Source organism: Carettochelys insculpta, chromosome 2 (genome assembly GCF_033958435.1).
Source record: "Carettochelys insculpta isolate YL-2023 chromosome 2, ASM3395843v1, whole genome shotgun sequence".
Classification (NCBI taxonomy): Eukaryota; Metazoa; Chordata; order Testudines; family Carettochelyidae; genus Carettochelys; species Carettochelys insculpta.
This window is the reverse complement of record NC_134138.1, coordinates 2874303-2898193: the sequence shown is the minus strand read 5'-3', so window position 1 is coordinate 2898193 and position 23891 is coordinate 2874303. Positions and strand designations below refer to the sequence as shown.

Genomic DNA, 23891 nt, shown 5'->3' with positions numbered 1-23891 from the left:
AGTGAGCACAGAGCTTCTTTATGGCATCCCAGAGACCGCAGGTCCTCGTTATCCTCCCCCCAATAAATCAAATAAATGGGGCGGGGGGGTGTGTGCAGCGTCTCTCATTAGCTCGGGCCGCGCCGGGGCCGTGCTCTGCGCCTGGGCCCCCGGAGGTGTCCCTGGGCAACTTGCCTGAGTGGGGGGGGGTGCCTCAGATACGGGAGGGGGAGGAGGGGGGCTCAACAGGGCGCCCCACTGCCTGCTGGTCATCTCTTCTCTCTTTCTGCTCTCCTTGCAAAAAGCCCGGGCAGGAGGCGACTCACAACAGCGTCACTAAATCATCCCGGCCCGCTGCTGTTCCCGGGAGATTTTTTTTTTCTTTTTTTTTTTTTTGATGGATTAAATTAAGCGCTTCCATTTCCGTCCACCACCTGATCGCTGCGTTATAAATCCAAACAGCTGATCGGGGAGTCCAGCAATCCAGCCCCGGCCTTGCGCGGCGGCTGCGGCAGAGCCTGGGAGCTGTCCAGCGCCGGCGGGACCCAGCCGCCCGCCCGCCCGCAGCAGAACAATACCGCGCGGCGGCGCGCGGCGCAGGCGGGGGCGCCGGGACGGGAGCCGGAGCCGGAGCCGCCGCGGGGAGCTGTCCAGTGCTGAACGCCCGGGCGATGCCGCAGCAGCCGCCGGCGGGGCCGCGCTAGCCCCGGCAGGCAGGGCCGGCCGGTGCACGGCGCTGGAGGGGCAGCAAAGCAGCCGGCGTTCCCCACCCCCCCGCGCCAGCCTCGCTGCAAGGAGGGATCGCGCCTGGGCAGCTCGGCAGCCGGGCCGGGGCTGGGCTGGGCGCTGCGCGGCTGAGCCAGCAGGGGCCGAGGCGAGGCGGACGGCCACCGCGCAGGGGGGTTTGCAGCGGCCGCGGGGTAGCGCTCTCTCCTCCCCTGCCCTCCCCGCCGCGGCCGCCCCCGGGCACCATGCCAAGGTCCTTCCTGGTCAAAAAGGTGAAAGTGGATGATTTCTCCTCGGCTGATCTGGAAAGCTCCTACGGCAGATCCCGGGCGGACTTCAGCGCGCGGCTGCACGACAAGGGTAAAGAGCGGCGCCGGCCTGCGCGCGGGGGGCCCGGGAGGCGGCGGGGGGCCGAGCCGGGCCGGGCCGGGCCGCTCGCAGCGCGCCGCATTCCTGCGTGCAGCCTGCGCCTTCCCTGGCATGCGGCGCGCCCGGCCATGTTGCGCGGGGGCCGCCGCTCGCAGGGTGTTGACATTGTACTTTGCTCGGGGCCCGGGTTCGGGGACCGGCACCGGGGGACTGGAGCGGGGCGGGGCGGAATTCCCCCGGGGCCGGCTCGTTTTGTTCGCGAGGCCCTTTTGTCTGGCAATAGACAAGTTCAAGGACAACTGCGAGCGGCCTCCGGACCCCTGGGCGATGCGGGCGGGGGCCCGGCTCCCGCCGCTGCGGGCCCCATGCCCGAGCTGGCGGCCCCTGGGGGTGCCGAGGTCCCCGGGCCGTGCCCGGGGAGCTCCGGCCTGCGGCGCCGCTGGCACGGCTGCCGCGGCCTCTCCCCGGCTGCGGCGTGTTGCATAACGGGGGGAATTTTGCTGAAGTGGGTTTTCCGGCGAGCGGGCGCCGCCGCCCGCTGACCTTGAGCCTTCTCCTGCCGGGAAGGGGTCACCTCTGCGGGGCTCTTCGGGAGGCGGGGGAGGGGCGCAGCTCCGGCACGCGGGCTGTGGGGGGGGGGGGGCTCCGAGGGGCAGCCCCCGCTGAGCAGGAGCCGCAGCCCGCGGCTGTCCCCCCAGGCCGGGGGGCTCGGAGCAGGGGGCAGCGGGCGGCCGGGGGAAGGGGCAGCCAGCGCCGGGGCCATCAGCCGGGCGCTCCCCGCCGGCCCCGTGGCGGGTTCGCCCCAGCCGCCCGGCCCGCAGCCCCTGACCGGTGTCCCCGCTCCCCCCACCAGGGTACCTCCGCGACTACATCGCCCCGGCCGGCTATGAAGGCGAAACCGAACGCGGCCTCAAGGTGCCCTCGCCCGACCCGCTCTACCCGGGCGCGCACGGGGACTACGGCGCGCCCGACTCGGAGCCGCCCGACAGCCCGCGCTCGGAGATCGCCGCCGGCTACATCAACGGCGACGCGGCGGTGAGCGAGGGCTACGCGGTGGACGCCTTCTTCATCACGGACGGCCGGTCGCGGCGCAAGGCGCTGAGCGGGGCGCGGACCCTGCAGCGGCACCGCTGCTCCGAGTGCGGGAAGACCTACGCCACCTCCTCCAACCTGAGCCGCCACAAGCAGACGCACCGCAGCCTGGACAGCAAGATGGCCAAGAAGTGCCCCACGTGCGGCAAGGTGTACGTCTCCATGCCGGCCATGGCCATGCACCTGCTCACCCACGACCTCAAGCACAAGTGCGAGGTGTGCGGCAAGGCCTTCAGCCGGCCCTGGCTGCTGCAGGGCCACATGCGCTCGCACACGGGCGAGAAGCCCTTCGGCTGCGCGCACTGCGGCAAGGCCTTCGCCGACCGCTCCAACCTGCGGGCGCACATGCAGACGCACTCCGCCTTCAAGCACTTCCAGTGCAAGCGCTGCAGCAAGACCTTCGCGCTCAAGTCCTATCTCAACAAGCACCACGAGTCCGCCTGCTTCAAGGGCGCCGCGGCCCCGCTCAGCCCGCGGGAGACCTGACCGGGGCCCCCGAGAGCCTCCACGCCTCCGCCCCCGGCGGGCCCCCCTCTCCTCCGGCCGGCCCCTCCGCCCCGGCAAACCCCCCCGCGAGAGACCCCCCTCCCCCGGCCGGCCCCCCCGGGAGTCTCCCCCTCCGCCCCTGGGGGTCCCCTCTCCTCCAGCCGGCCCCTCCAGGAACCCCCCCGCCTCCGCCCCCGGCGGGCCCCCCTCTCCTCCAGCCGGCCCCTCCGCCCCGGCAAGCCCCCCTCCGAGAGACCCCCCTCCCCCGGCCGGCCCCTGCGGAAGCCTCCCTCCGCCCCGGCGGGCTCCAGTCTCCCGGCCGGCAGCTCCAGGAGCCCCCCTCCAGGCCCGACAAGCCCCCCATCCGTCCCTGACGGGCCTCTCTCCCCCGGCGGGCCTCCGCCTTCCTGGCCGTTCGGGGGTCCCTCTCTCCCGGCGAGCACCCACGGGACCCCCTCTCCTCTCCCGTCCCTGCAGGGACCCTCCCCCCTACGTGTCTCTGGGAATCCCTCCCCTCCATCTGGGGCGGGATTTTAGCACTCTCCGGGAGCCCCTCCCCCTCCGTCCCTGGCGGGGTCTCCCTCCCTGCCTCTCCAGGTACCCCCCGCGGGAGCCCTCCCACCCACCCACCTACTCTCTGGGACTCATCACCTCTCCAGTCCTTTCGGGGTCCCCTCTCCCCGCCTCTGTGGGGACCCCTAAGCCTTCTCTGGGAGTCCTCTCTCTCCGCTTCTCCCAGCCCCCACCCCCACTCCAGTACAGAGCACAGCAACCGAGACCGCCCCCCCTCCGCCCTCGGAGACTGACTCAGCCCCCCTCGCTTGGTCCTGGGGGGCTGCCTCCCCGCGGGAATCCAGCCGCTAGCCCCGCTTCCCCCCTTCTGCGTACCAGGCTCCAGCCTTCCCCGGAGCGAAGACAAACACGAAAAAGGGAAAACCCGCGGGAGCTCGCTCGCACTCCGCAGCCAACGACCGCCAAGCGTCCGCCGGCAAAGGGAACCCCGAGCCAGCCTCTGGGCGCCCCACGCGGCCTCCGCTCCAACGGGGCTTCCGGGCCTCAGTCTTTAGGTTCAGAAATGCCTGGGTTGAGTTCTTCCGACTTTGTTTCGCAGAGTTTTTTAATCTATCGACAGAGACACGGGGGGGACACGCCCCCTCCTGTAGCCATTTATTTATTTATTTATTTATTTATTGGATTGTTTGTTTGTTTGTTCGTTCCACTGTTTGTTTGTTTGATTGTTTCTTTCTTTTCGGGCAGCCCCCGGGGTGAAGGGACTCCGCCTTTCACCCGCCGCCCGGCTGTTTACGTCCAAGCCCCGCTCCGCGGGTTGCCAACCCTCCCTTAACTATGCCAAAGCCTTCGCCCTTTCTTGGAAGGAAAAACAAAAAAACAAACAAAACAAAACAAAAAACACGAAAAAAAAAGAAGAAGAAGCCAGGACGAGCCGAGGCCCCGCCGCCGCCCGGGGCTCTCGGGTTCGCTGCATGTAACCCACAACCCCTTCAATCTATGCCAATGTCGCGACGCTTTCGATTCTGGGTTGAGTTTTTCGGTTCTCTGTTTCTTTGCCAAACCTTAGCTCGTATATTTGAGGGCAATATGTCTCCTTAGGAGTCCGAGACTGAACTTATAGAGCAATAATTAAGGTAATGCATGTTATTTTTAAGACAAATAGTATTACTGAGAAATCAGGTACATTTTAATCCAATATTCTTAATAGCAACAAATATCAGGGACTATGCCAGTGTAGTGGGGATAGACTATGAGGAATCTCCCTTCCCGTCTCATGTATGCACTGCCTGCCTTTGACTTCATGGTAGTTGTAGGATTAGACGCTTGCGGTGCCGACCAGGGGAACTGCAAGCGATTTAGTTACTTTTTTCTAGCCAGTCTTGAAGGAACAGCCGCCCATCCGGGCTTGGAGCCCAAGTAGCTGGGGGGGAAGCCAGAGAGGGGCCCCCGCCCAGGCTCGCCCGTGGCAGGCAGGAGGAGCGAACCTGGCACCCGGCGGAGCTACAGCCCCGGGCTCTGGGCAGGAGCTCGAAGCCGGCGGAGCAGCCGCTCCCCCTTGGCCGCGCTCTCAGGGCCGCTGGGGGGACGCAGGCCTGGGCCCAGCCCCAAAGAGCGAGCCGGGCCGCCCCCAGGGGAGACACGGGGGCCAACCCCTCCTTTTGCAAAAGCCACGTGGATGCTCCGGCTCTTTTTACGCCCCCTTTTAGCCTCTCCATTTGCCGACTAACTTCAAGCAGCACAAAATGAAACTTAGCGAATTCAGGTAGAAGGACTTGTATTAGTTAGACCTCCGTTTTGTACTCGCCAAGGGTGTATATCGCAAGGATGCCTTGGAATTACCATTTGGAAATTTACATGATTTTTACAAGCTGTAGAGACTCTAAGCCGGTTCCTGGAAACTTTCCCCCGGGAACCATTTTTGAGCCAGTATTTGAATGATGACCCAGTAAAGCACAAAGGCAACGGCCTCTCGCGCACTTCACAATAAAACGAGAACAAACGAAAACGGGCTATCGAGAGAGGCTTTTGTTTGTGTCGAGAGAAGCTTTTTTTTTGTTTGTTTGTTTGTTTGTGTCGAGAGAGGCTTTTGTGGGGGGGCTTTGTCGCTAAACCCTCATTGTCCGGCGGCCCGCAGCAGCTTCCCCCGAGACCCGCCCCCGGGGGAGCAGCTGAGGTCCCGGGGCTCGCTCAGCACCATGTAAAGGCTTCAGCAGGATGGGGCTGAGCCCCGGCCGAGTTCTGCCCGGTGCTGGCTGCTGAGGAGGGTCCCCTGCCTGCACGGTGGGGAGGGCTCCTGGTGCAGTGGGGGGTGGGAGCCGGGCCCCCCAGCCCCTCCCGTCGCCCGGCACACAAAGGCGACCCCCGCCGGAGAGGGCAGCTGCCGAGCCCTGGGGCTGCCCGGGAGCCGAGCCGGGCGGGCCGGCGGCTGCAGCCCCCGCCCCTTCCCCGCGCGGCCCTGCCCCCACAGCCCGGTATTGTTCTGCGCCGAACAAAGGCCGCTCCGCGGGCGGCGGGCGCTGGCCGAGCGGCGGAGCCTGGCGGGCAGCGGCGGCTGCGGCTCGGCGGGGCCCTGGCGCTGCCCGGGCGAGGCGGAGGCTCTACAGGTCGCGGCCCCGGTGCCAGGCGCCCGGCCGGGCGGTGCGCGCCGGGGAGAGAGCGAGCGCCGGCCCCGGAGGCGTGAGCGGGGAGGGGCAGCTGTGTGCATCCAGGGCGGGGGCGGGGAGAGCTGGGGGGAGGGGTGGGAGAGCTGGGGGGAGATCGGTACGTGTATGGGGTGAGGGAGCTAAGGGGCAGGTCTGAATGTGAGTGTGGGAAGGGGGAAGATGCGGGGGGGGTGTTTGTGTGGGGGGGGAAGCTGTGTGGCAGGCCTGTGTGTGTTTGAGGTGGGGAGAGAGCTGGGGCAGGTCGGTGAGGGGAGGGTTGTGTGTGGAGGTGGGAAGAGATGTGGGGGGAGGGTGGGTATAGGGTGAAGAGATTGGGGTGCAGAGAGATGTGAGGGGAGGGATTTAGGGGTGGGTGTGGGCGTGTGTGGGTGGGGTGGGCTGTATCTGGGGGCAGGGAGAGAAGTGGGGGGAGGGGTGTGGATGGGCAGGGGTGGGGGCGGGGTGTGTCTGGGGATGGAGAGAGATGTGGGGGAGGGATGTTGAGGGAGTGGGGGCGGGGTGTGTCTGGGGATGGGGAGACATGTTGGAGGAGGGTGTAGATGGGGTGAGGGGTGGGGTGTCTGGGGATGGAGAGAGATGTGGGGGAGGGATATTGAGGGAGTGGGGGCGGGGTGTGTCTGGGCATGGGGAGAGATGTGGGGGGAGGGGTGTAGGTGGGGTGGGGGCGGGGTGTGTCTGGGGATGGAGAGAGATGTGGGGGAGGGATGTTGAGGGAGTGGGGGCGGGGTGTGTCTGGGCATGGGGAGCGATGTGGGGGGAGGGGTGTAGGTGGGGTGGGGGCAGGGTGTGTCTGGGGATGGAGAGAGATGTGGGGGAGGGATGTTGAGGGAGTGGGGGCGGGGTGTGTCTGGGCATGGGGAGCGATGTGGGGGGAGGGGTGTAGGTGGGGTGGGGGCAGGGTGTGTCTGGGGATGGAGAGAGATGTGGGGGAGGGATGTTGAGGGAGTGGGGGCGGGGTGTGTCTGGGCATGGGGAGAGATGTGGGGGGAGGGGTGTAGGTGGGGTGGGGGCGGGGTGTGTCTGGGGATGGAGAGGGATGTGGGGGAGGGATGTTGAGGGAGTGGGGGCGGGGTGTGTCTGGGCATGGGGAGAGATGTGGGGGGAGGGGTGTAGGTGGGGTGGGGGCGGGGTGTGTCTGGGGATGGAGAGAGATGTGGGGGAGGGATGTTGAGGGAGTGGGGGCGGGGTGTGTCTGGGCATGGGGAGCGATGTGGGGGGAGGGGTGTAGGTGGGGTGGGGGCAGGGTGTGTCTGGGGATGGAGAGAGATGTGGGGGAGGGATGTTGAGGGAGTGGGGGCGGGGTGTGTCTGGGCATGGGGAGCGATGTGGGGGGAGGGGTGTAGGTGGGGTGGGGGCAGGGTGTGTCTGGGGATGGAGAGAGATGTGGGGGAGGGATGTTGAGGGAGTGGGGGCGGGGTGTGTCTGGGCATGGGGAGAGATGTGGGGGGAGGGGTGTAGGTGGGGTGGGGGCGGGGTGTGTCTGGGGATGGAGAGAGATGTGGGGGAGGGATGTTGAGGGAGTGGGGGCGGGGTGTGTCTGGGCATGGGGAGCGATGTGGGGGGAGGGGTGTAGGTGGGGTGGGGGCGGGGTGTGTCTGGGGATGGAGAGAGATGTGGGGGAGGGATGTTGAGGGAGTGGGGGCGGGGTGTGTCTGGGCATGGGGAGAGATGTGGGGGGAGGGGTGTAGGTGGGGTGGGGGCGGGGTGTGTCTGGCGGTGGGGAAAGCCGTGGGGCAGGTGTCTGTGTAGAAGTCGATGGAATAGCGCCACAGTCACCCCAACCCGTGAGCGTGGGGGACGGGGCTCCGCCTGGCGGGGCGGGGCTAGACCCCTTCTCATGAATATTTATATGCGAGCCGCGATTCCCACGGCTGGAGGTGGCGCTGCGCAGGGGGGAACTGGGGGTTCCCGCCCCTCCCCCGATCAGCCCTGGCGGCCCCGGCCCGCGAACAGCTGCGCGGCCAAGCCGGGCTGCCAGAGGCGGGATCGGGCCCCAGGCTCGGGTCTCTCAGCAGGCCCAGCCCGAGCTGCCTCCCCGACTGCCCGGGGCGGCTCGGCCCCCGCTGCCCCGCTGCGCTCCGGCCGGCGCTGGGAGCGCAGCCCGGCCGGCCCCTTCGCCGCGCTCCGGAGCCGCACAACCGGGGGTGGTTCAGGGAGGGGGATGAAAGGGGCACAGAGCAGGGGGTTGGGTCTGGAGGGGAGCTGGGTGGATGTGGGGGGCTGGGGGGAGCCGGGCAGGCTGGGGGCACAGGCGGGGAGCTGGGTGGATGTGGGGGGCTGGGGGGAGCAGGGCAGGACTGCGTGGTCTGTGGGGAGTTGGGTGGATGTGGGGGGCTGGGGGGAGCAAGGCAGGCTGGGGGCGCTGGCGGGGAGCTGGGTGGATGTGGGGGGCTGGGGGGAGCAGGGCAGGCTGGGGGCACAGGCGGGGAGCTGGGTGGATGTGGGGGGCTGGGGGGAGCAGGGCAGGCTGGGGGCGCTGGCGGGGAGCTGGGTGGATGTGGGGGGCTGGGGGGAGCAGGGCAGGCTGGGGGCACTGGCGGGGAGCTGGGTGGATGTGGGGGGCTGGGGGGAGCAGGGCAGGCTGGGGGCACAGGCGGGGAGCTGGGTGGATGTGGGGGGCTGGGGGGAGCAGGGCAGGCTGGGGGCACAGGCGGGGAGCTGGGTGGATGTGGGGGGCTGGGGGGAGCAAGGCAGGCTGGGGGCACAGGCGGGGAGCTGGGTGGATGTGGGGGGCTGGGGGGAGCAGGGCAGGCTGGGGGCACAGGCGGGGAGCTGGGTGGATGTGGGGGGCTGGGGGGAGCAGGGCAGGCTGGGGGCACAGGCGGGGAGCTGGGTGGATGTGGGGGGCTGGGGGGAGCAAGGCAGGCTGGGGGCACAGGCGGGGAGCTGGGTGGATGTGGGGGGCTGGGGGGAGCAGGGCAGGCTGGGGGCACAGGCGGGGAGCTGGGTGGATGTGTGGGGCTGGGGGGAGCAGGGCAGGCTGGGGGCACAGGCGGGGAGCTGGGTGGATGTGTGGGGCTGGGGGGAGCAAAGCAGGCTGGGGGCACAGGCGGGGAGCTGGGTGGATGTGTGGGGCTGGGGGAAGCAAGGCAGGCTGGGGGCACTGGCGGGGAGCTGGGTGGATGTGGGGGGCTGGGGGGAGCAGGGCAGGCTGGGGGCACAGGCGGGGAGCTGGGTGGATGTGGGGGGCTGGGGGGAGCAAGGCAGGCTGGGGGCGCTGGCGGGGAGCTGGGTGGATGTGGGGGGCTGGGGGGAGCAGGGCAGGCTGGGGGCACAGGCGGGGAGCTGGGTGGATGTGTGGGGCTGGGGGGAGCAAAGCAGGCTGGGGGCACAGGCGGGGAGCTGGGTGGATGTGTGGGGCTGGGGGAAGCAAGGCAGGCTGGGGGTGCTGGTGGAGAGCCAGGTGGATGTGGGGGTCTGGGGGGAGCAGGGCAGTACTGGGGGGTCTGTGGGGAGCCGGGTGCCCTCTGCTCTTGTTGGCTGCTGTGTACTGGAGCCGCTGGTTCTCTGGGAGTTGGGGAGCCCCTTGTGCTTCCCCCCTTGCTGGAAGCTGGGAGCGGATCACTTGGCTCCCCATTCACTCCCTCCAGGGTACCCGCCAGTGGCGCTGCCAGCCCAGAGGGCACTGGGCCAAAGGGCCCTGGGGGCCGACAGCTTCTTGTGCGCATCCAGCCCCCTGCCCCTGCTGGCCGAGGTGAGCAGGGCAGAGCTGGGGAGCTTTCCGGGCTGCAGGCCCAGGTGCCCTGAGCACTCCAGCAGCAGAGCGATGGGAGGGGGCAGCTTTCCTGTGTGGGGCGCAGTGCACGGGGAGTGGGGGGGACCAGGAAAGCAGGTGGGAACAGGAGAGAAAACAACTGCCCCCCCCCACCGCTCTTCCTGCCCCTCCCATCTCTGCCCAGCACCGTCTGGCCTCTCCCAGCATCCCCGCACCTGCAGCCTGGGGCCAGAGTAACCGGCCATTCCTCCCGGTGCTGGAGCAGGTCCCAAAGCACAGGCAGCCGCCCCACTGGCTCAGCCACAGTGCGGAAATGCAGCATCCGGTTAAGACCTTCGAGCTGTTTGGATCGGTGGGAGCTCTGCCTCTGCAGAACAGTGCCCCTACCCCAGGCTGCCACACGAGGCTGGGGCACCAGAGAGGGAAGAGCAGCGCTGAAGTGCGGGGGGCTGGCGGGGAGCAGGGGAGCAGGGCTGGAGTGGAGGGACTGGTGGAGAGCCAGGTGGATGTGGGGGAGCTGGCGGGGAGCAGAGCAGGAGTGGAGGGGACTGGCAGGGAGTCAATTGGATGTGTGGGGGCTGGTGGGGAGCTGGACAGGAGTTGGGGGGCTGGCGGGGAGCCACATGGATGTGGGAGGGGCTGGTGGGGAGTAGGGCGGGGGTGGGTGGCTGGCGGGGAGCCGGTTGGATGTGGGGGCAGCTGGCGGGCAGCAGCGCAGGAGTGGGGGGCTGGCAGGGAGTTGGTTGAATGTGGGGGGGCTGGTGAGGAGGCAGGCAGGAATGGGGGGCTGGCAGGGAGCAGGGCAGGAGTGGGGGCTGGCGGGGAGCTTGTTGGATTGAGGGGGGCTGGCATGGAGGTGGGCGGGAGTGGGGGGGCTGGCGAGGAGGTGGGCAGGAATGGGGGGCTGGCGGGGAGTGCTGAACCACTTCTGCAGTGCCAGGCCCCCCACACCCTGTCAGGAAGCCAGCAGCCTTTCCTCTCCCCACCACGGTGCAAGAGGCGCGAGGTGGCCAGCCTGGCACTGCAGTGGCGGGAGCTGCCCTAGAAGGCGGTCATACCACCACCACCATCAGCCCCGCCTCTGACCTAGGCCCCCCCCACAGTCACCAGACGTCCCACCCCTGCAACGGTACTTCTGGGGTCAAGAGGGAGGCAGGAGTGTAAGCAAAGGGTGTCATGTGACCTTTCAAAGAACTCTTCCCACCCGCCGTAGGACGGCCCTGAGGTGGGATTTGACCACCAGGGCGGCGGTTCCAAGACAGGTTGACCCGTGAGGAAGTGCATCGTATGACCCCTGTACGTGCTCCTGCTGCTGCCCCCTTCCAGCCCCAGCGCCGCACTTCCCCCAGGAGTTACCGAGCTGCACAACAAGAGGCCGGCTGCCTCCGAGGACGCCTGTTTCAGGAAGCTGAGAAGAAACGTGGTCTCCGTCCCCACCCCCGCCAGACCTTCAGGCTTTGCTTTAGCAGCGAAGGCCTTCAGCTGCATGCTTCCACCAGCTCGTTGCTCGGAGGATGGTGGGCTCTGGCCCTGGTGTGCTGGACCCCACACTTCTCCCACGAGCTTTGCAGCAGGGCTGACGTGAAGAGGGACCCCTGGTCAGTGAGGAAGTCTTGGGGGACCCCATCCTGCTGATAATGAACAGCAGGGCCTCTGCCATGGTGTCAGTCTTGGTAGAGGGTAGCAAGTGGTGAGATCTACCACCACCAGAAGGTACTTCTGCCCAGATCAGTCACCTTACTGAAGGGCCCCACCATATCCAGGGCCACCTTCTTTAAAGTCACATCCATGATGGCCAGTGGCCTCAAGGCCACTTTCCCCTTCTCTCGGGCCTTCCCCACGCTCTGGCAGGGGTCGCGGGACCAGCAGTACCATTGGACAACATCAAAGACTCCTGGCCAGTTAAGTTCTGTAACAACGTCTGCCTGGTGCACTGGATCACCTGGTGTCCTGCGAGTGGGACATCGTGGGCCAGGTATAGCAGTCTGCTGCAGAAATTCAGGGGATCCACTAGCTGTCTCTGGACCCACCCCCCATGACTTCATTTTCCCTAGGGGAACCCATTCCTGGTATAGGAATCCCTCCTCCCACGGAAATCTCTCCCTGCAGTCCTCCCCCAGGGGTTGGGCTGGGCTGAGGCCAGCCAGGTCCCTCAGCTTCTGCAAGGAGGGTTCTCTCTGCAACTTGGCCTTGAACTCAAACTGCCAGGGAAGGGTTGGGAACCTGTCCCCTCTCTCTGCCTGGGTCCAGGGCCACAGGCCTGGCAACCCAGCTCTGGGGGATCCCATCTTCCAGGGTAGGACCCTGGGGCTCCAGCCGGTGCCCTCCTCCAGGCCAGGGCAGAGCATCCCTCACTTTCTCTGGCTGCAGGTCAATACGAGGGCATGGGGGGCGGGGGAGGAAGTTCACCTGGCCAGTTCTCCAGGTCACCCCCCCATCAGCACATCCTCTGGCAAATCATAGTGCACCCCCAACTCATTGAGGCCCCTCCTTTTCCCCCTACTTCATATAAACTCTTGCTGCGGGTACCTTGAACAGGTCCTGGCTATGCCCGCCAGTGTCAAGTGGGAGTCGAGCGCCACCTGGTCTGCTGCCACCACATGAGGCTAGGCCTGTCTCGTGTCCACACCCATGTCCCAGAACTCCCGGTCCTCCTGCCATCCACCTCCAGGGGGATGGGGCACTCGTGCCGCAGAGGCAGCCCTGCCCCTGCCCTGTGAACAGAGAACCTTGCATCCGGGCCACCAGAGGAGCTGGCCTGGGGGGTCAGCCTCCTTCCAAGGTGTGGGCGAACTGCCATCCCGTCCTGCCTGGGCAGCTGGCCCCTCCTGCTGCTGGGCCCCCACCCAGTTAACTCCATGAGGCCTCTGTTTGCTCAGCCTGTCTGGGAACTTGGGGGACTGGGCTCACTGGTGGCCCATCTGCCCACAGTCATGATGGCTTAGGTCTTGGTGGGTCACTTGGATTGGCTGGCCTCCCCTGGTGTTGGCATCACCCATTTGTGCTGCTGTCATCTTTCTCGATCCTGCCGGTCTTTATCCTGCTCGTCCAACGCTTACCCTCAATTCAATCTCCAGACGCTGCAACTCTGCAGAGGACAGGCCGAACGGGGCTGAGCTGCTGCTCAGAGTGGTTTCCAGGAGCCCTCAGGTTCAGCTGGTCGCTCCAGCCCCTTCCTGGCCCTCAGCTGGACAGGGACCTGCAGTGCCCTCAGGGGCTTTCTAGCGGCTCCCCATGGGGCCAGACCCCCAGCTCCAAGGAGCAATTGTTCTCTTCCAGCTGGGCCCTGAGCTGGGTGTTGGTGGATTTGCCACTGGGCAGCCCTCTCTGCACAGCTCTGCAATGTCCTGTTTAATGAGCTGGTTGTACGCCATCTCCCCACCGTTCCCAGCTCTGCCGCATGCTCCATCCATGGCACATCCCGCCTCTGCCACCAGGTGCCACGGACTGTGGGGGTCCCCAGGCCCTACACCCTGGCCGCAGTCAGGAATGACTCGTATTCAGCAGCTAGAACAGGAGGACTAGTAGGCGACAGGGACACAGCATAGAACAGACTTGTCAGCACAGGAACCAGAAGCCATCAGTACCATCCATCAGGGAGAGAGGGTCCCAGAGGGGGCCCTGGCCTCCTTCCTCCCTCTCCAGCCAGACCAGACTGCCCCTCCCCACTGCCCTGGTCCAATTCGAACCATCCAGCCCCTTCTCTTGCCTTTGTCCTGTTTCCGGGGGGAGAAAGGTGTCACCTGGCTGCCCAGGTTACAAAGGGCATGGAGGCCCATTGGGTACATGTGGGAAGTCCTCACACTAATGGAAACTCCCATCACCAACTATGCCCTGATGCTGTGCCTAGGGAAACTGAGGCACCCGCCTTGGGTTACTACTGGACAGCAGGAAACACATGGGAGGGGCAGGAAAATGAGCCTTCGGTGACTCCATTTGCTGGGACTAGGGCTGGCTCCTTGCTGAACTCTGCTCCCCGATCCAGCAGATGGGGGTGCTGCGTTCACACCAGCAGCTGCTCCGCCTGGCCTGGGATCACTCACCTGGCTGTTCACCCAATAGAGACAGGTGCCCACCCTCCTATAAAATGTGCACTGTTCAGAGCCACGGGGAAAATGGGTAGTATCTAAAATGGGAGGGCCAGAACATGCTGGTCCTGGGGGTGATCCAGCCACCCTCCAGCCCCTGGGCCTTCCCCCTGCTGCTGGGCCCCAAAAAGGTTGGGTCCGGTTTTGTGTGGACTATCGCAAGCCCAATGTCATCGTTGTGTCCAATGCCTGCCCCATGCCAGGTCTGATAACCTCTTGGACAAGCCTGGGGGAGTCCGTGACCTCCCCGCCATAGACCTCACCAGTGGATACTGGCAAGTACCACTGGACCAAGGTGCCTGGCTTACACTGGCTTTCATCACCCCGGTGGTGTTCTGAGTTCCTGGTCCTGCACTTCAGCCTCAAAGGGGGAGCCTGGCACCTTCCAGCGCCTGGGGACCAGCTGCTGTGGGGAATGGAAGGCTTCACCCCGTCTTACATCGATGACATTTGTGGCTTCAGCCAAGTGTGGGAGAACCACGTGTCCCAGGTCAGCCAGGTGCTGGACCGACTCCAGAAGGCCGGGTTGACTATCAAGGCAGGGAAGTGCAAGGTGGGGATGGCTGAGGTGACCTACCTGGGCCACAAAGTGGTCAGCAGCTGCTTATAGCCAGAGCCAGCTAAAGTGGAGGCCATCAGAGACTGGCTGGTGCCCTAGGCTAAGAAACAGGTCCAGGCCTTCATTGGGATGGCGGGGTACTACCAGAGGTTTGTGCCCAACTTTAGCTCCATTGCAGCCCCACTCGTGGAGCTGTGTAAGAAGGGTGAGCCAGACACGGTGGTCTGGACCGAGCAGTGCCAGGAGCTCTCTGCATGCTGAAGGAGGCTCTGGTCAGGGCCCCAGTGCTGGCAAAGCCAGACTTCGACAAACCCTTCCTGGTGTTCACCGACGCCTCAGACATGGGGCTGGGGGCTGTGCTAATGCAGGTGAATGACAAAGGGGAGAAACACCCCATCGTGTACCGGAGTAAGAAGCTGCTGCCCTGGGAGCAGAACTACGCGGCCATAGAGAAGGAATGTCTGGCCATGGTGTGGGCGCTGGGGAAGCTGCACCCGTACCTGTTTGGACGGCATTTCACCGTGTACACCGATCACTCACCCCTGACCTGGCTGCATCACGTGAAAGGGGCCAACGCCAAGCTCCTGCGGTGGAGTCTGCTCCTGCAGGACTACAACATGGAGGTGGTCCATGTGAAGGGGAACAACAACACCATAGCCGATGCCCTGTTACGCAGGGAGGGCCCCGAACTTCCCCAGGTCACTGGCTAAGTGACCCCGCTCAGTTCGGTCTGGAAGCGGGGAGAGATGTGCTAGGAGGAGGCACATAGGTGGGTGTGTATCATGGCTGGATTTTTAAGTGAACTACGAAAGCCATGTATGTATGTTAGCCTTATATGTAATTGGCACCAAACCTTGTGCCAGGCTGGCTAAGTGAGGGGTCTGATGAAAGCTGGTGACGCCCTGAGTCCGTCTGTTACTGGTACGTCTGTGCCGTGTTCGTAGGTGAGGTTATAGGTATTGGTGCCGTAGCTGGATTAGGAATGGGTTAGTGAGGCGGTTCAGAAGGGGGGTGATGGGCTGAGACAGAGGAGCAGATTCCCAGGCAGCCAATACACATTTCAGGAGCGTGGGACTTTCCTCCTGGCCTGCAATGAATGGCAACAGGCCACCGTGACCCCCCTGGTCCGGTGATAAGCCAGGACCCATGGGAAAAGAAAGGCATTTTCCTGCCACGTAGAAAAAACTATAAGAGGGGCCCATTTTGTTTTTTCAGTCCTTGCGCAGGGATACACATCTCATAGCACTGGACAGGACCTCAGGAGGTCATGGAGGCCAGTCCCCTGCCCACATGGCAGCAACAAGCGCCCCACCCCCCGCCTTTTTTTTAAGTCTATTTGCTCCACATTGCTAAATCCCCCCTCAAAGACTGAGCTCATAACCAGGGGTTCAGGAGGCCAATGCTCAAACCACTGAGCTATCCTTCCACCCTGGGGGCCCAGCCCCCAAAAGGATGCTGACAAAGATTTTCGAGAGTCAGCAGAGAACACTGCTGGCTGCATCAATGGCTGTAACTAATGTATGTGAGGTACCACTTTCACAGTTCTTCTCCCGCCCTGTTCTTTCTTTCTTAGTTAATAAACCTTTAGATTTTAGATCTGAAGGATTGGCACGGTGTGGTGATCTGGGTAAGATCTATGTGTATGTTGACGGGGGACTGGGGTTGGACCCTTTGAGGCCCAGAAGAATCTATGTCGTGTTGGTGAAATAGGTTTTAAGAGCCTTTCACCTGAGTATCGGAGGGGTAGCCGTGTTAGTCTGGATCTGTAACAGCAAAGAAGGGGCCTGTGGCACCTTATAGACTAACAGAAAAGTTTTGAGCATGAGCTTTCGTGAGCACAGACTCACTTCATCAGATGCAGCATCTGATGAAGTGAGTCTGTGCTCACGAAAGCTCATGCTCAAAACTTTTCTGTTAGTCTATAAGGTGTCACAGGCCCCTTCGTTGCTGTCACCTGAGTAGGAGTTGTTGGACTGGGCATTTTGGAACAGCTGGAGAATCTGTGGGCTTGGTTGTGTGGCTTCTGGCTGGCCAGTGGGGCTGGCAGAGGTGCCGTTGCAGCAGGCTGGATGTCCCCTAGTGAGAAGGAAATCTCAGCCTAGGGCTGCAAGTGGCCTGGTTTTAAGCAAATACACCCAGGATAGGATCGCTTAGATGTGCCCAGAAACCCCACCATATTACAGGGGGACAGGCTGTTTTCTGGATGCTGAATAGCTCACCTTAGGTATGAAGTCCCTGCGCTCTGTAAGCTAGTCCCTGCTGTTTGTAACCTAGGCACCCAGCTAACACCTTTACTCTCCAAAAAGCAAAACGGAAAAGGGGGGTGAAGTCTGGTTGTTTTAAAACTAAAAGCGCAGCAGTTAAAGGGGGTTCGTCTGGAGGCGGAAAAGAAAAAGAAAAGATGCAGAGTCCCAGGTTCGGGAGTCCTGCTCAGGTCCTCCTCTCCGCAACAGGAATTAAACTAACTGTTCTGTTTCTAAATGCTGTACTGACAGCTCTCTACCACACTGTGTCTCTGTCAACTAAGAAACCTTCTGTTCCACCAGCTTAGTAAAACTCACTCCTCAGTGTCAATGGGAGCAAAGCTGGGAACCCCTGCAAGCCCTGTTACAGAGGTGCAAGGGGGCACAGAGGGACCAGTGTGATGAGGAGTGGAGGGACAGGTGGATAGGGGGCAGAGGGACAGGTGGATGGGGGGGGTGTGAGTGGTTCACACTGGGGACCAGGTGGCCTAGTGGCTAGGCCCCCTGGCCAGGGCCTGTTGGGTGGTTCTTCAGTCCCATCCGAGAGTCCACGGGTTAAGTTTGGGGTGTGGCCCCGAGAATCTAGTTCCTCCTTTGATGGGAGAGGGGTTCCCGTGGGGGTCCCCACTCCCCTCAGTGCCTGGGGGAGGGTCCTGGCCTGCACCCGCTGGCAGCCAACCGGGTGTCAGCTCTGGCTTGGGGCCTGCTGCCTGATAGCCAGCTCCTGCCTCTTGGCTGGTCAGCCCCAAACTGGGCTGGCTTCCCTCCCTTTATACGCCTCCGGGCCTGACACTGGCTGCAGGTGAACTGAGGTGGGGCTGATTGGGCGGACAGGCCTTGTTGAACCCCTGCCTTGCCTGGCCTCCCTCTCACCTCCCCCCAACAAGATCTCCATAGGGGTCTGCCCCTCCCCCAACTGTGTTCCTTCTCCCCTGGGAAAAAATTCTCATTTGCATGATCCTTCCCTGCCCGATGCTGGATCTGGAAGGCGAAGGCGCAGAGGGAGAGGTACCAGCTCATGATTCTGTAGCCAGCATAGGGGGGGGCGTGGTTGGTGACGAGGGTGAAGTGTCTGCCCAGGAGGTGGTATCAGAAGGAGTCCATGGCCCATTTGACGGCTAGGGCCTCTTTCTCTATTACCGAGCAGGCCTTCTCCCTAGGGAAGAGCTTCCGGCTGATATAACGAATCGGGTGCTCCTCGCTACCCACGACTTGGGAGAACTCAGCTCCCACCCCGACATCCAAGGCATCCATCTGCGGCAGGAACTCCTGCGAGAAGTCGGGGCTGTACAGGACTGGTGCTCAGCAGAGCTGGGCCTTTAGGGCCTGGAAAGCCTCCTCACACGCTGGGGTCCATGGGACGCGGTTGGGAACCTCTTTCCTGAGGAGGTCGGTAAGAGGGGCCGCGTTGGAGGAGATGCCTGGGATGAAGTGGCGGTAATACCCGGCCGACCCCAGGAAGTGGTGCACCTGTCTCTTCGAGGACGGAGGGGCGTACTGCTGGAAGGCTTGGAACTTCCCCACTAGGGGGTACCCTGCCCTTCCCCAGGGTGTACCCTGAGTGGGTGGTCTCATCCTTTCCGAGGCGGCATTTTGCCTGGTTTGCTGTCAGGCCCGCTTCCTGGAGAGATTGCAATACGGCAGACACATGTTGGAGGTGGCTCTGCCAATCCCGGCTGTAGCTCCCTATATTTTCCAAATACGCTGCGGTGTTTTGGCTATAGGGACATAGAAGCTGATCCATGAGGCACTGGAACGGAGCTGGGGCACCGGGCAGCCCGAAGGGTATGGTCCAGAACTGGACGAGTCCAAAGGTAGTGGAGAAAGCCGTCTTCTCCTTGGACTCAGGCGTGATGGGGATTCGCCAGTACCCCTTCGGCAAGTCGAGGGTAGTGGTGTACTCTGCTTCCCCAAGCCAATGAGGGCATTGGGTAGGCATTGAATTTGGACACGGCCTTCAACTTCCAGAAGTTGATGCGAAACCGGGTGCTCTCTTCCGGTTTGGGGACTAGGGCTATTGGGCTTTCCCATTCCCTGAAAGATTCCTCGATTACCCCCAGCACCAGCATCGACTGCAGTTCTTGCTTCACCACCTCCCTCAACTTCTGGGGAAGGGGGTCGAGGCGTCTCCCAGACCTTAACCCCGGGTTTGGGCTGGATGTGGCGGACAGCCAGGTGAGTTTGACCAGGTTTCGCTGAAAAGACTGAGGAGAAGTTGGCAACTAGCTTCTGGGCCTGAAGCCTCTGTTCCAGGGTAAAGTTAGGCCCAATCTGGACCTCCACGGGATCTGCCACCGCTGCTGCCTGGGGCCCCAGTTCTGGGTCTGGAGGGTAGGGGGTGATTAGTAGCCCTTCCTGGGCCTTCCAGGGTTTTAAGAGATTTACGTGATAGATCAGTTGCCCCTTACGCTTGCCCAGCTGGTCTACCTCATAGTTCACTGGGCCCACTCGCCAGACGATCTCATAGGGCCCCTGCCAGCGAGCGAGGAGCTTAGAGTCAGAACTTGGAAGTAGCAGTAGCACTTGATCCGCCGGCTGAAACTCACGGAGTCTGGCCTGTTTGTTGTAAGTTGCCTCCTGGGCCCGCTGTGCTTGGAGCGGGTTCTCTTGGGCAAGTGTACCTAGAGCTTTGAGCCTCTCTCGTAGGTTGAGCGCATATTGCACCACGTTGCTGCTTTGGAAGGGCTGTTCCTCCCACATCTCCCTTACTTGGTCCAGAATCCCCCATGGCTGCCTCCCATACAGGAATGCCAAGGGTGAAAACCCTGTGGAGGCCTAGGGCACCTCCTGAACTGCAAACATGAGGGCTGGGAGGAGCTGGTCCCAGGGCCGTGCATCCATCAGCAGGAACTTGCGGAGAATGGCCTTCAACGTCTGACCGAAGCACTCTGCTAGTCCGTCAGCCTAGGGGTGGGAGACGGACGTCCGGTGTGTTCTGATTTTTAGCAGCTGGCAGAGTTGTTGCACCATCTGGGACATAAAGTTTGTCCCTGGGTCTGTCAGGATCTCCCGCAGGACCCTGACCCGAGTGAAGACGTTCATGAACTCAGTTGCTACCCTCATGGTGCGTAGCAGCCTGGCTTCCGGGTACTGAGTTGCATAATCAACAACAACGGGGATGAACCAGTATCCAGCGGTGCTCTTCTCCAGGGGGGCCGACTCTATCGACACCAGTCCGCTCGAAGGGTGCACTCACGAGCGGGAGGGGAACTAACGGGGCCCTCTCCACGAGCCAAGGGGCTGTGAGCCGGCACTCAAGGGCAGCAGGTACAGAAGTCTGCAACCTCCCTGTGGCTCCCAGGCCAAAGGAAGCGGGCCAGGATCCTGGCCAGGGTCTTTTCTCTTCCCAGGTGTCCCGCCATGGGGATGGGGTGGGCGAGCCGCATGGTTGGGGAATCAGGAGCCGATGGTGCACGTCTCCCTTCTGTGGGTCCTTCTCAACACGGTAGAGTCAGTCTCCCTGGATTTCGAAGTGGGGGAACTATCCCACTGGATGGGCTCCAGTGGTCTCCCCATTCGCTACGGCCGCCTGATCGTAGGCTCGGCTCAGCGTCTTGTCCGCCTGCTGCTCCCCCACAAAGTCCGAGGGTCGTGCCAGGACTGCGGATTCAGGCAGTAGGGGGTGGCTCCCTCTCCAGTTGATGGGGGCCTGGGTCCACCTGGGCTGGGGCTGGTCCCTGGGAAGTCCCTTCCCCTGGGTCTGCCACGTCCCCTACTCCAGCCAGATTTGCTGTCCCTGCCTTTCCAATGCTCAGTGGCTGGGGTTGCCATTCCCTAGCTGAAGGCTTCCCAAGTCTTGCTATTAGTTGGTGAAAATGTCCCCAGTCTCTACCTAGTATCACCGGATAGGCCAGGGCTGGGGCCAGGCTGACCATCACTGGTTCTTCACGCCTTCCCACCCGTAGGATCGCCCGGGTGCAGGGATAGGCCTTCACATCCCCATGGACACACTGCAGCCTGATGGTGCGTTAAGGGGGCCCTACATCAGGCACAAGCACTTGCCGAACCCGGGTCTGGGCACACCCTGAGTCGATCAGCCCAGTTGCCTCCGTCGCATTGGCATACACAGGGACAGTCAGCTTGGCAGGGCCTTGGGGGAGCGCCCGTGTTTGCGGGGTCCAGAGCTTCCCAAAGTTGCACTCCAAGCAGCAGGGAGGGCGAACAGACCAAGCCGTCAGGCCCTGTCACGCCTCCCACGGCCCTTTCCCAACCACTCAAACAAAAATAAATACGTGTATAAATACTATGTAGAGCCCTGGGGACGGCCTGCCCCCTTGCCAGCCCAGGCTCTACGCTCATCAGCGTATTCTCGGGGGTGAGCATACCAGGCCTTCAAGCCCCATGCGCCTACCATGTTCCTTTCTCAAATACCCACACAAAAAATACAGAAAAAACACAACAAATGTTAAATAAGTGGCCATTTAAAGCCTAGTTTAAGTATAGGTTACGATCTATTGTCATGTGGAACCTTCTCACGATTACATGTGTCTTATGCATTCTGGGTTCATCCCAGGCAACCTGGGATATTACTGGTAGTAATCCCAGGCTACATATAGTCGCAGGGACAGGGCAGGGATGGAAAAAAGGCACCTTTCTCTTCGCCTTTGGTGGGGCAAGAGCCTCCCAACAGGGCGCTGTTATCATTCCTGGCCGGGGAGAACTCCAACAGCTTACACTGAAAATCGATGGAGCGAATGGGGCTGCACTTGCTGATCCTGTTAAAATCATTCCCGCTACAAATATTGGGGTGGCTCTGCCTGAATTCCAGCTGACTGTCCCACCAGGACAAACCCATACTGTTAAATACCTTGACCCCGGGCGGCCTGTCCCCCACAGCGCTCAGTTGAACATTATGGCCAACTCTACCCATCGAGGGGTGGTGACTGCCTCTGTACTAGCAAGTGTTTGGATAGATAGCTACACTCCTCCCCCATAATGAGTGAATGGAGATGCCTTTTTTTGTCATTCCGACAGGACCAGTCACACACAGAGGGTTATGGGGCGTACCTGGGTGGTCTGTCTTCACCACGGCTGCACTCGTCACTCCGACAGTCAGAACCACTACAGTACAGGATGCATGAGCATTTTATTGTGTAGCCAGCTTCTTTATGAAGGAAGCCCTGGCCTTGTCCCTGCCCCATTGGATAAGGGAGTTTTGGTCTCCTCGTCAATTTGCACAGCTCTGTCGGCCTTTTGTGCTCCAGCCCCAAGCTGATCCCTCATCTGTAACAGCAACGAAGGGTCCTGTGGCACCTTATAGACTAACAGAAAAGTTTTGAGCATGAGCTTTCGTGAGCAAAGACTCACTTCATCGAATGCTGGAGGAGCTGGAACCGGTTTGCAGTGGGAGGTGTGGGTCCAGGTGCGCAGTCCCTCCCACTTCACAGCAGTATGGGTGGTCAAAAGGATTTGCTAGGTGCCCTTCCACCTTGGTTCCAAGGCAGTCGTCCGCTGGTGGACCTTTACAAAGACCCAATCTCCTGGTTGCAGCTTATGGCACGGTTCAGTGGGGGCTTCCAGGAAGGCGTCCTTGACCTGTGAATGACAGGACTGCACACGCTTCATAAGTTCCTGACAGTACTTAACTGTGCTTCCTTTGATAAGTGTGATGTCAGCCTGGTCAATCTCCGGGCTGCTCAGCTGCCTTATAGGCTGACCACACACAATTTCGTAAGGACTGAGTCCAGTTTTTCGGTTAGGACTGGCTCTCATGCTCATTAGGGCAATTGGGAGAGCTTCTACCCAAGTTAAACCAGAGTCCTCACATATTTTGGCAAGTTTATTCTTTAAAATCCCATTTTGTCTTTCCACTGCTCCCGCGCTTTCAGGGGGTCGTGGACAGTGTAGCGCCTGTCGGATGGAGCAGTACTTTGCCATGTTCTGAACGATTTGTCCAGTGAAGTGAGTACTTCTATCCCTGGAGATCACAAGGGGTATTCCCCAGGATGGGATAAAGCGATTTAGAAGTTTTTTAGCCACTGTGATGGCATCAGCTTTCCTGCATGGATCGGCTTCCACCCATCCCGAGAGCAAACAAACAATAACCAGCACATATTCAAAGGGTTTACATTGAGGCAATTGAATGAAGTCCATTTGCAAATTCAGGAACGGTCCTAAAGGCGGGGGTCTGGGTGCCGGAACTGTCTGTACAGGTTTGCCCACGTTGTGGGCTTGGCCGACAGGGAAAGCCAGACTGTAGTCTTGGGCTACTTGGGAGAATTTGGGAGCAAACCAATTTTGTGTTAGAGTTGCTACCATCCCCCTGTTGCTAACATGTGACGATCCATGGAGCATGGAAGCCAGGTGAGGTAGCAGGACCACTGAGGCAACGATGCGCCCATCAAAGCTGCGCCACAAGTGGTCTGGGTGCAAGGTGCACCCTGCCAATCTCCACTCCCGCTTTTCCGATTCAGGGGCTTGGTCTTGCAGGAGGGCCTGTTCCGACAGGGAGGGCGCGGGAGATGGCATCGGAAGGGAGGGGTACAATGCTTCAGCCCAAGGAGGACGCAGGGCAGCTGCCTTGGCAGCCCGATCGGCTGTATCATTCCCTACTGCAACTTCATCAGAGGAAGAAGAATGAGCTGTGCACTTAACAATAGCCAGAGCAGACGGTAAAAGTACAGCATCTAGGAGAGCAGCTGCATAAGGGCCATTCTTTATAGCGTGTCCAGAGGAGGTGAGAAAACCTCACCATTTCCATAGCCTGCCCAAATCATGAACTACACCAAAAGTGCACCGGGAGTCAGTATAGACAGCGGCAGAAACCCCTGCTGCGATATGACAGGCGCGAGGGAGAGCTACGAGCTCTGCCACCTGTGCAGACGAGACAGAAGGCAGAGGAGCAGACTCCACAACATCATAAACAGTACAAACCGCATAGCCTGCTACTAAGGTACCAGTAGAATTATAAAGCAAGAACCATCTGTGGACAGTGTAAAATCAGGATTGTCCAAGGGGGTTTCAGAGAGATCAGGTCGAGGAGAAGTGACAGCCTGAACAACTTTCAAACAATCATGTGGTGTGGGGAGCAGCGCAGCAAGATTTAAAGAAACACAACGAACCACTGAAACATTAGGGCTACGTCTACACGTGCAGCCAACATCGAAATAGTCTATTTCGATGAATAACGTCTACACGTCCTCCAGGGCCGGCAACGTCGACGTTCAACTTCGACGTTGCTCAGCCCAACATCGAAATAGGCGCAGCGAGGGAACGTCTACACGTCAAAGTAGCACACATCGAAATAGGGATGCCAGGCACAGCTGCAGACAGGGTCACAGGGCGGACTCAACAGCCAGCCGCTCCCTTAAAGGGCCCCTCCCAGACACAGTTGCACTAAACAACACAAGATACACAGAGCCGACAACTGGTTGCAGACCCTGTGCCTGCAGCATAGATCCCCAGCTGCCGCAGAAGCAGCCAGAAGCCCTGGGCTAAGGGCTGCTGCCCACGGTGACC

At 61.8% G+C, this 23891-nt stretch overlaps 1 protein-coding gene across 1 annotated transcript; it reads left to right on the top strand.

Moving 5' to 3' along the window:
* The first annotated feature begins 950 nt into the window (after nt 1-950).
* SCRT1 (scratch family transcriptional repressor 1) lies at nt 951-2652 on the top strand. Its single transcript, XM_074987169.1, has 2 exons — nt 951-1065; nt 1928-2652. The coding sequence occupies exons 1-2, from the start codon at nt 951-953 to the stop codon at nt 2650-2652; spliced, it is 840 nt and encodes a 279-aa protein (XP_074843270.1).
* Nucleotides 2653-23891: the final 21239 nt, after the last annotated feature.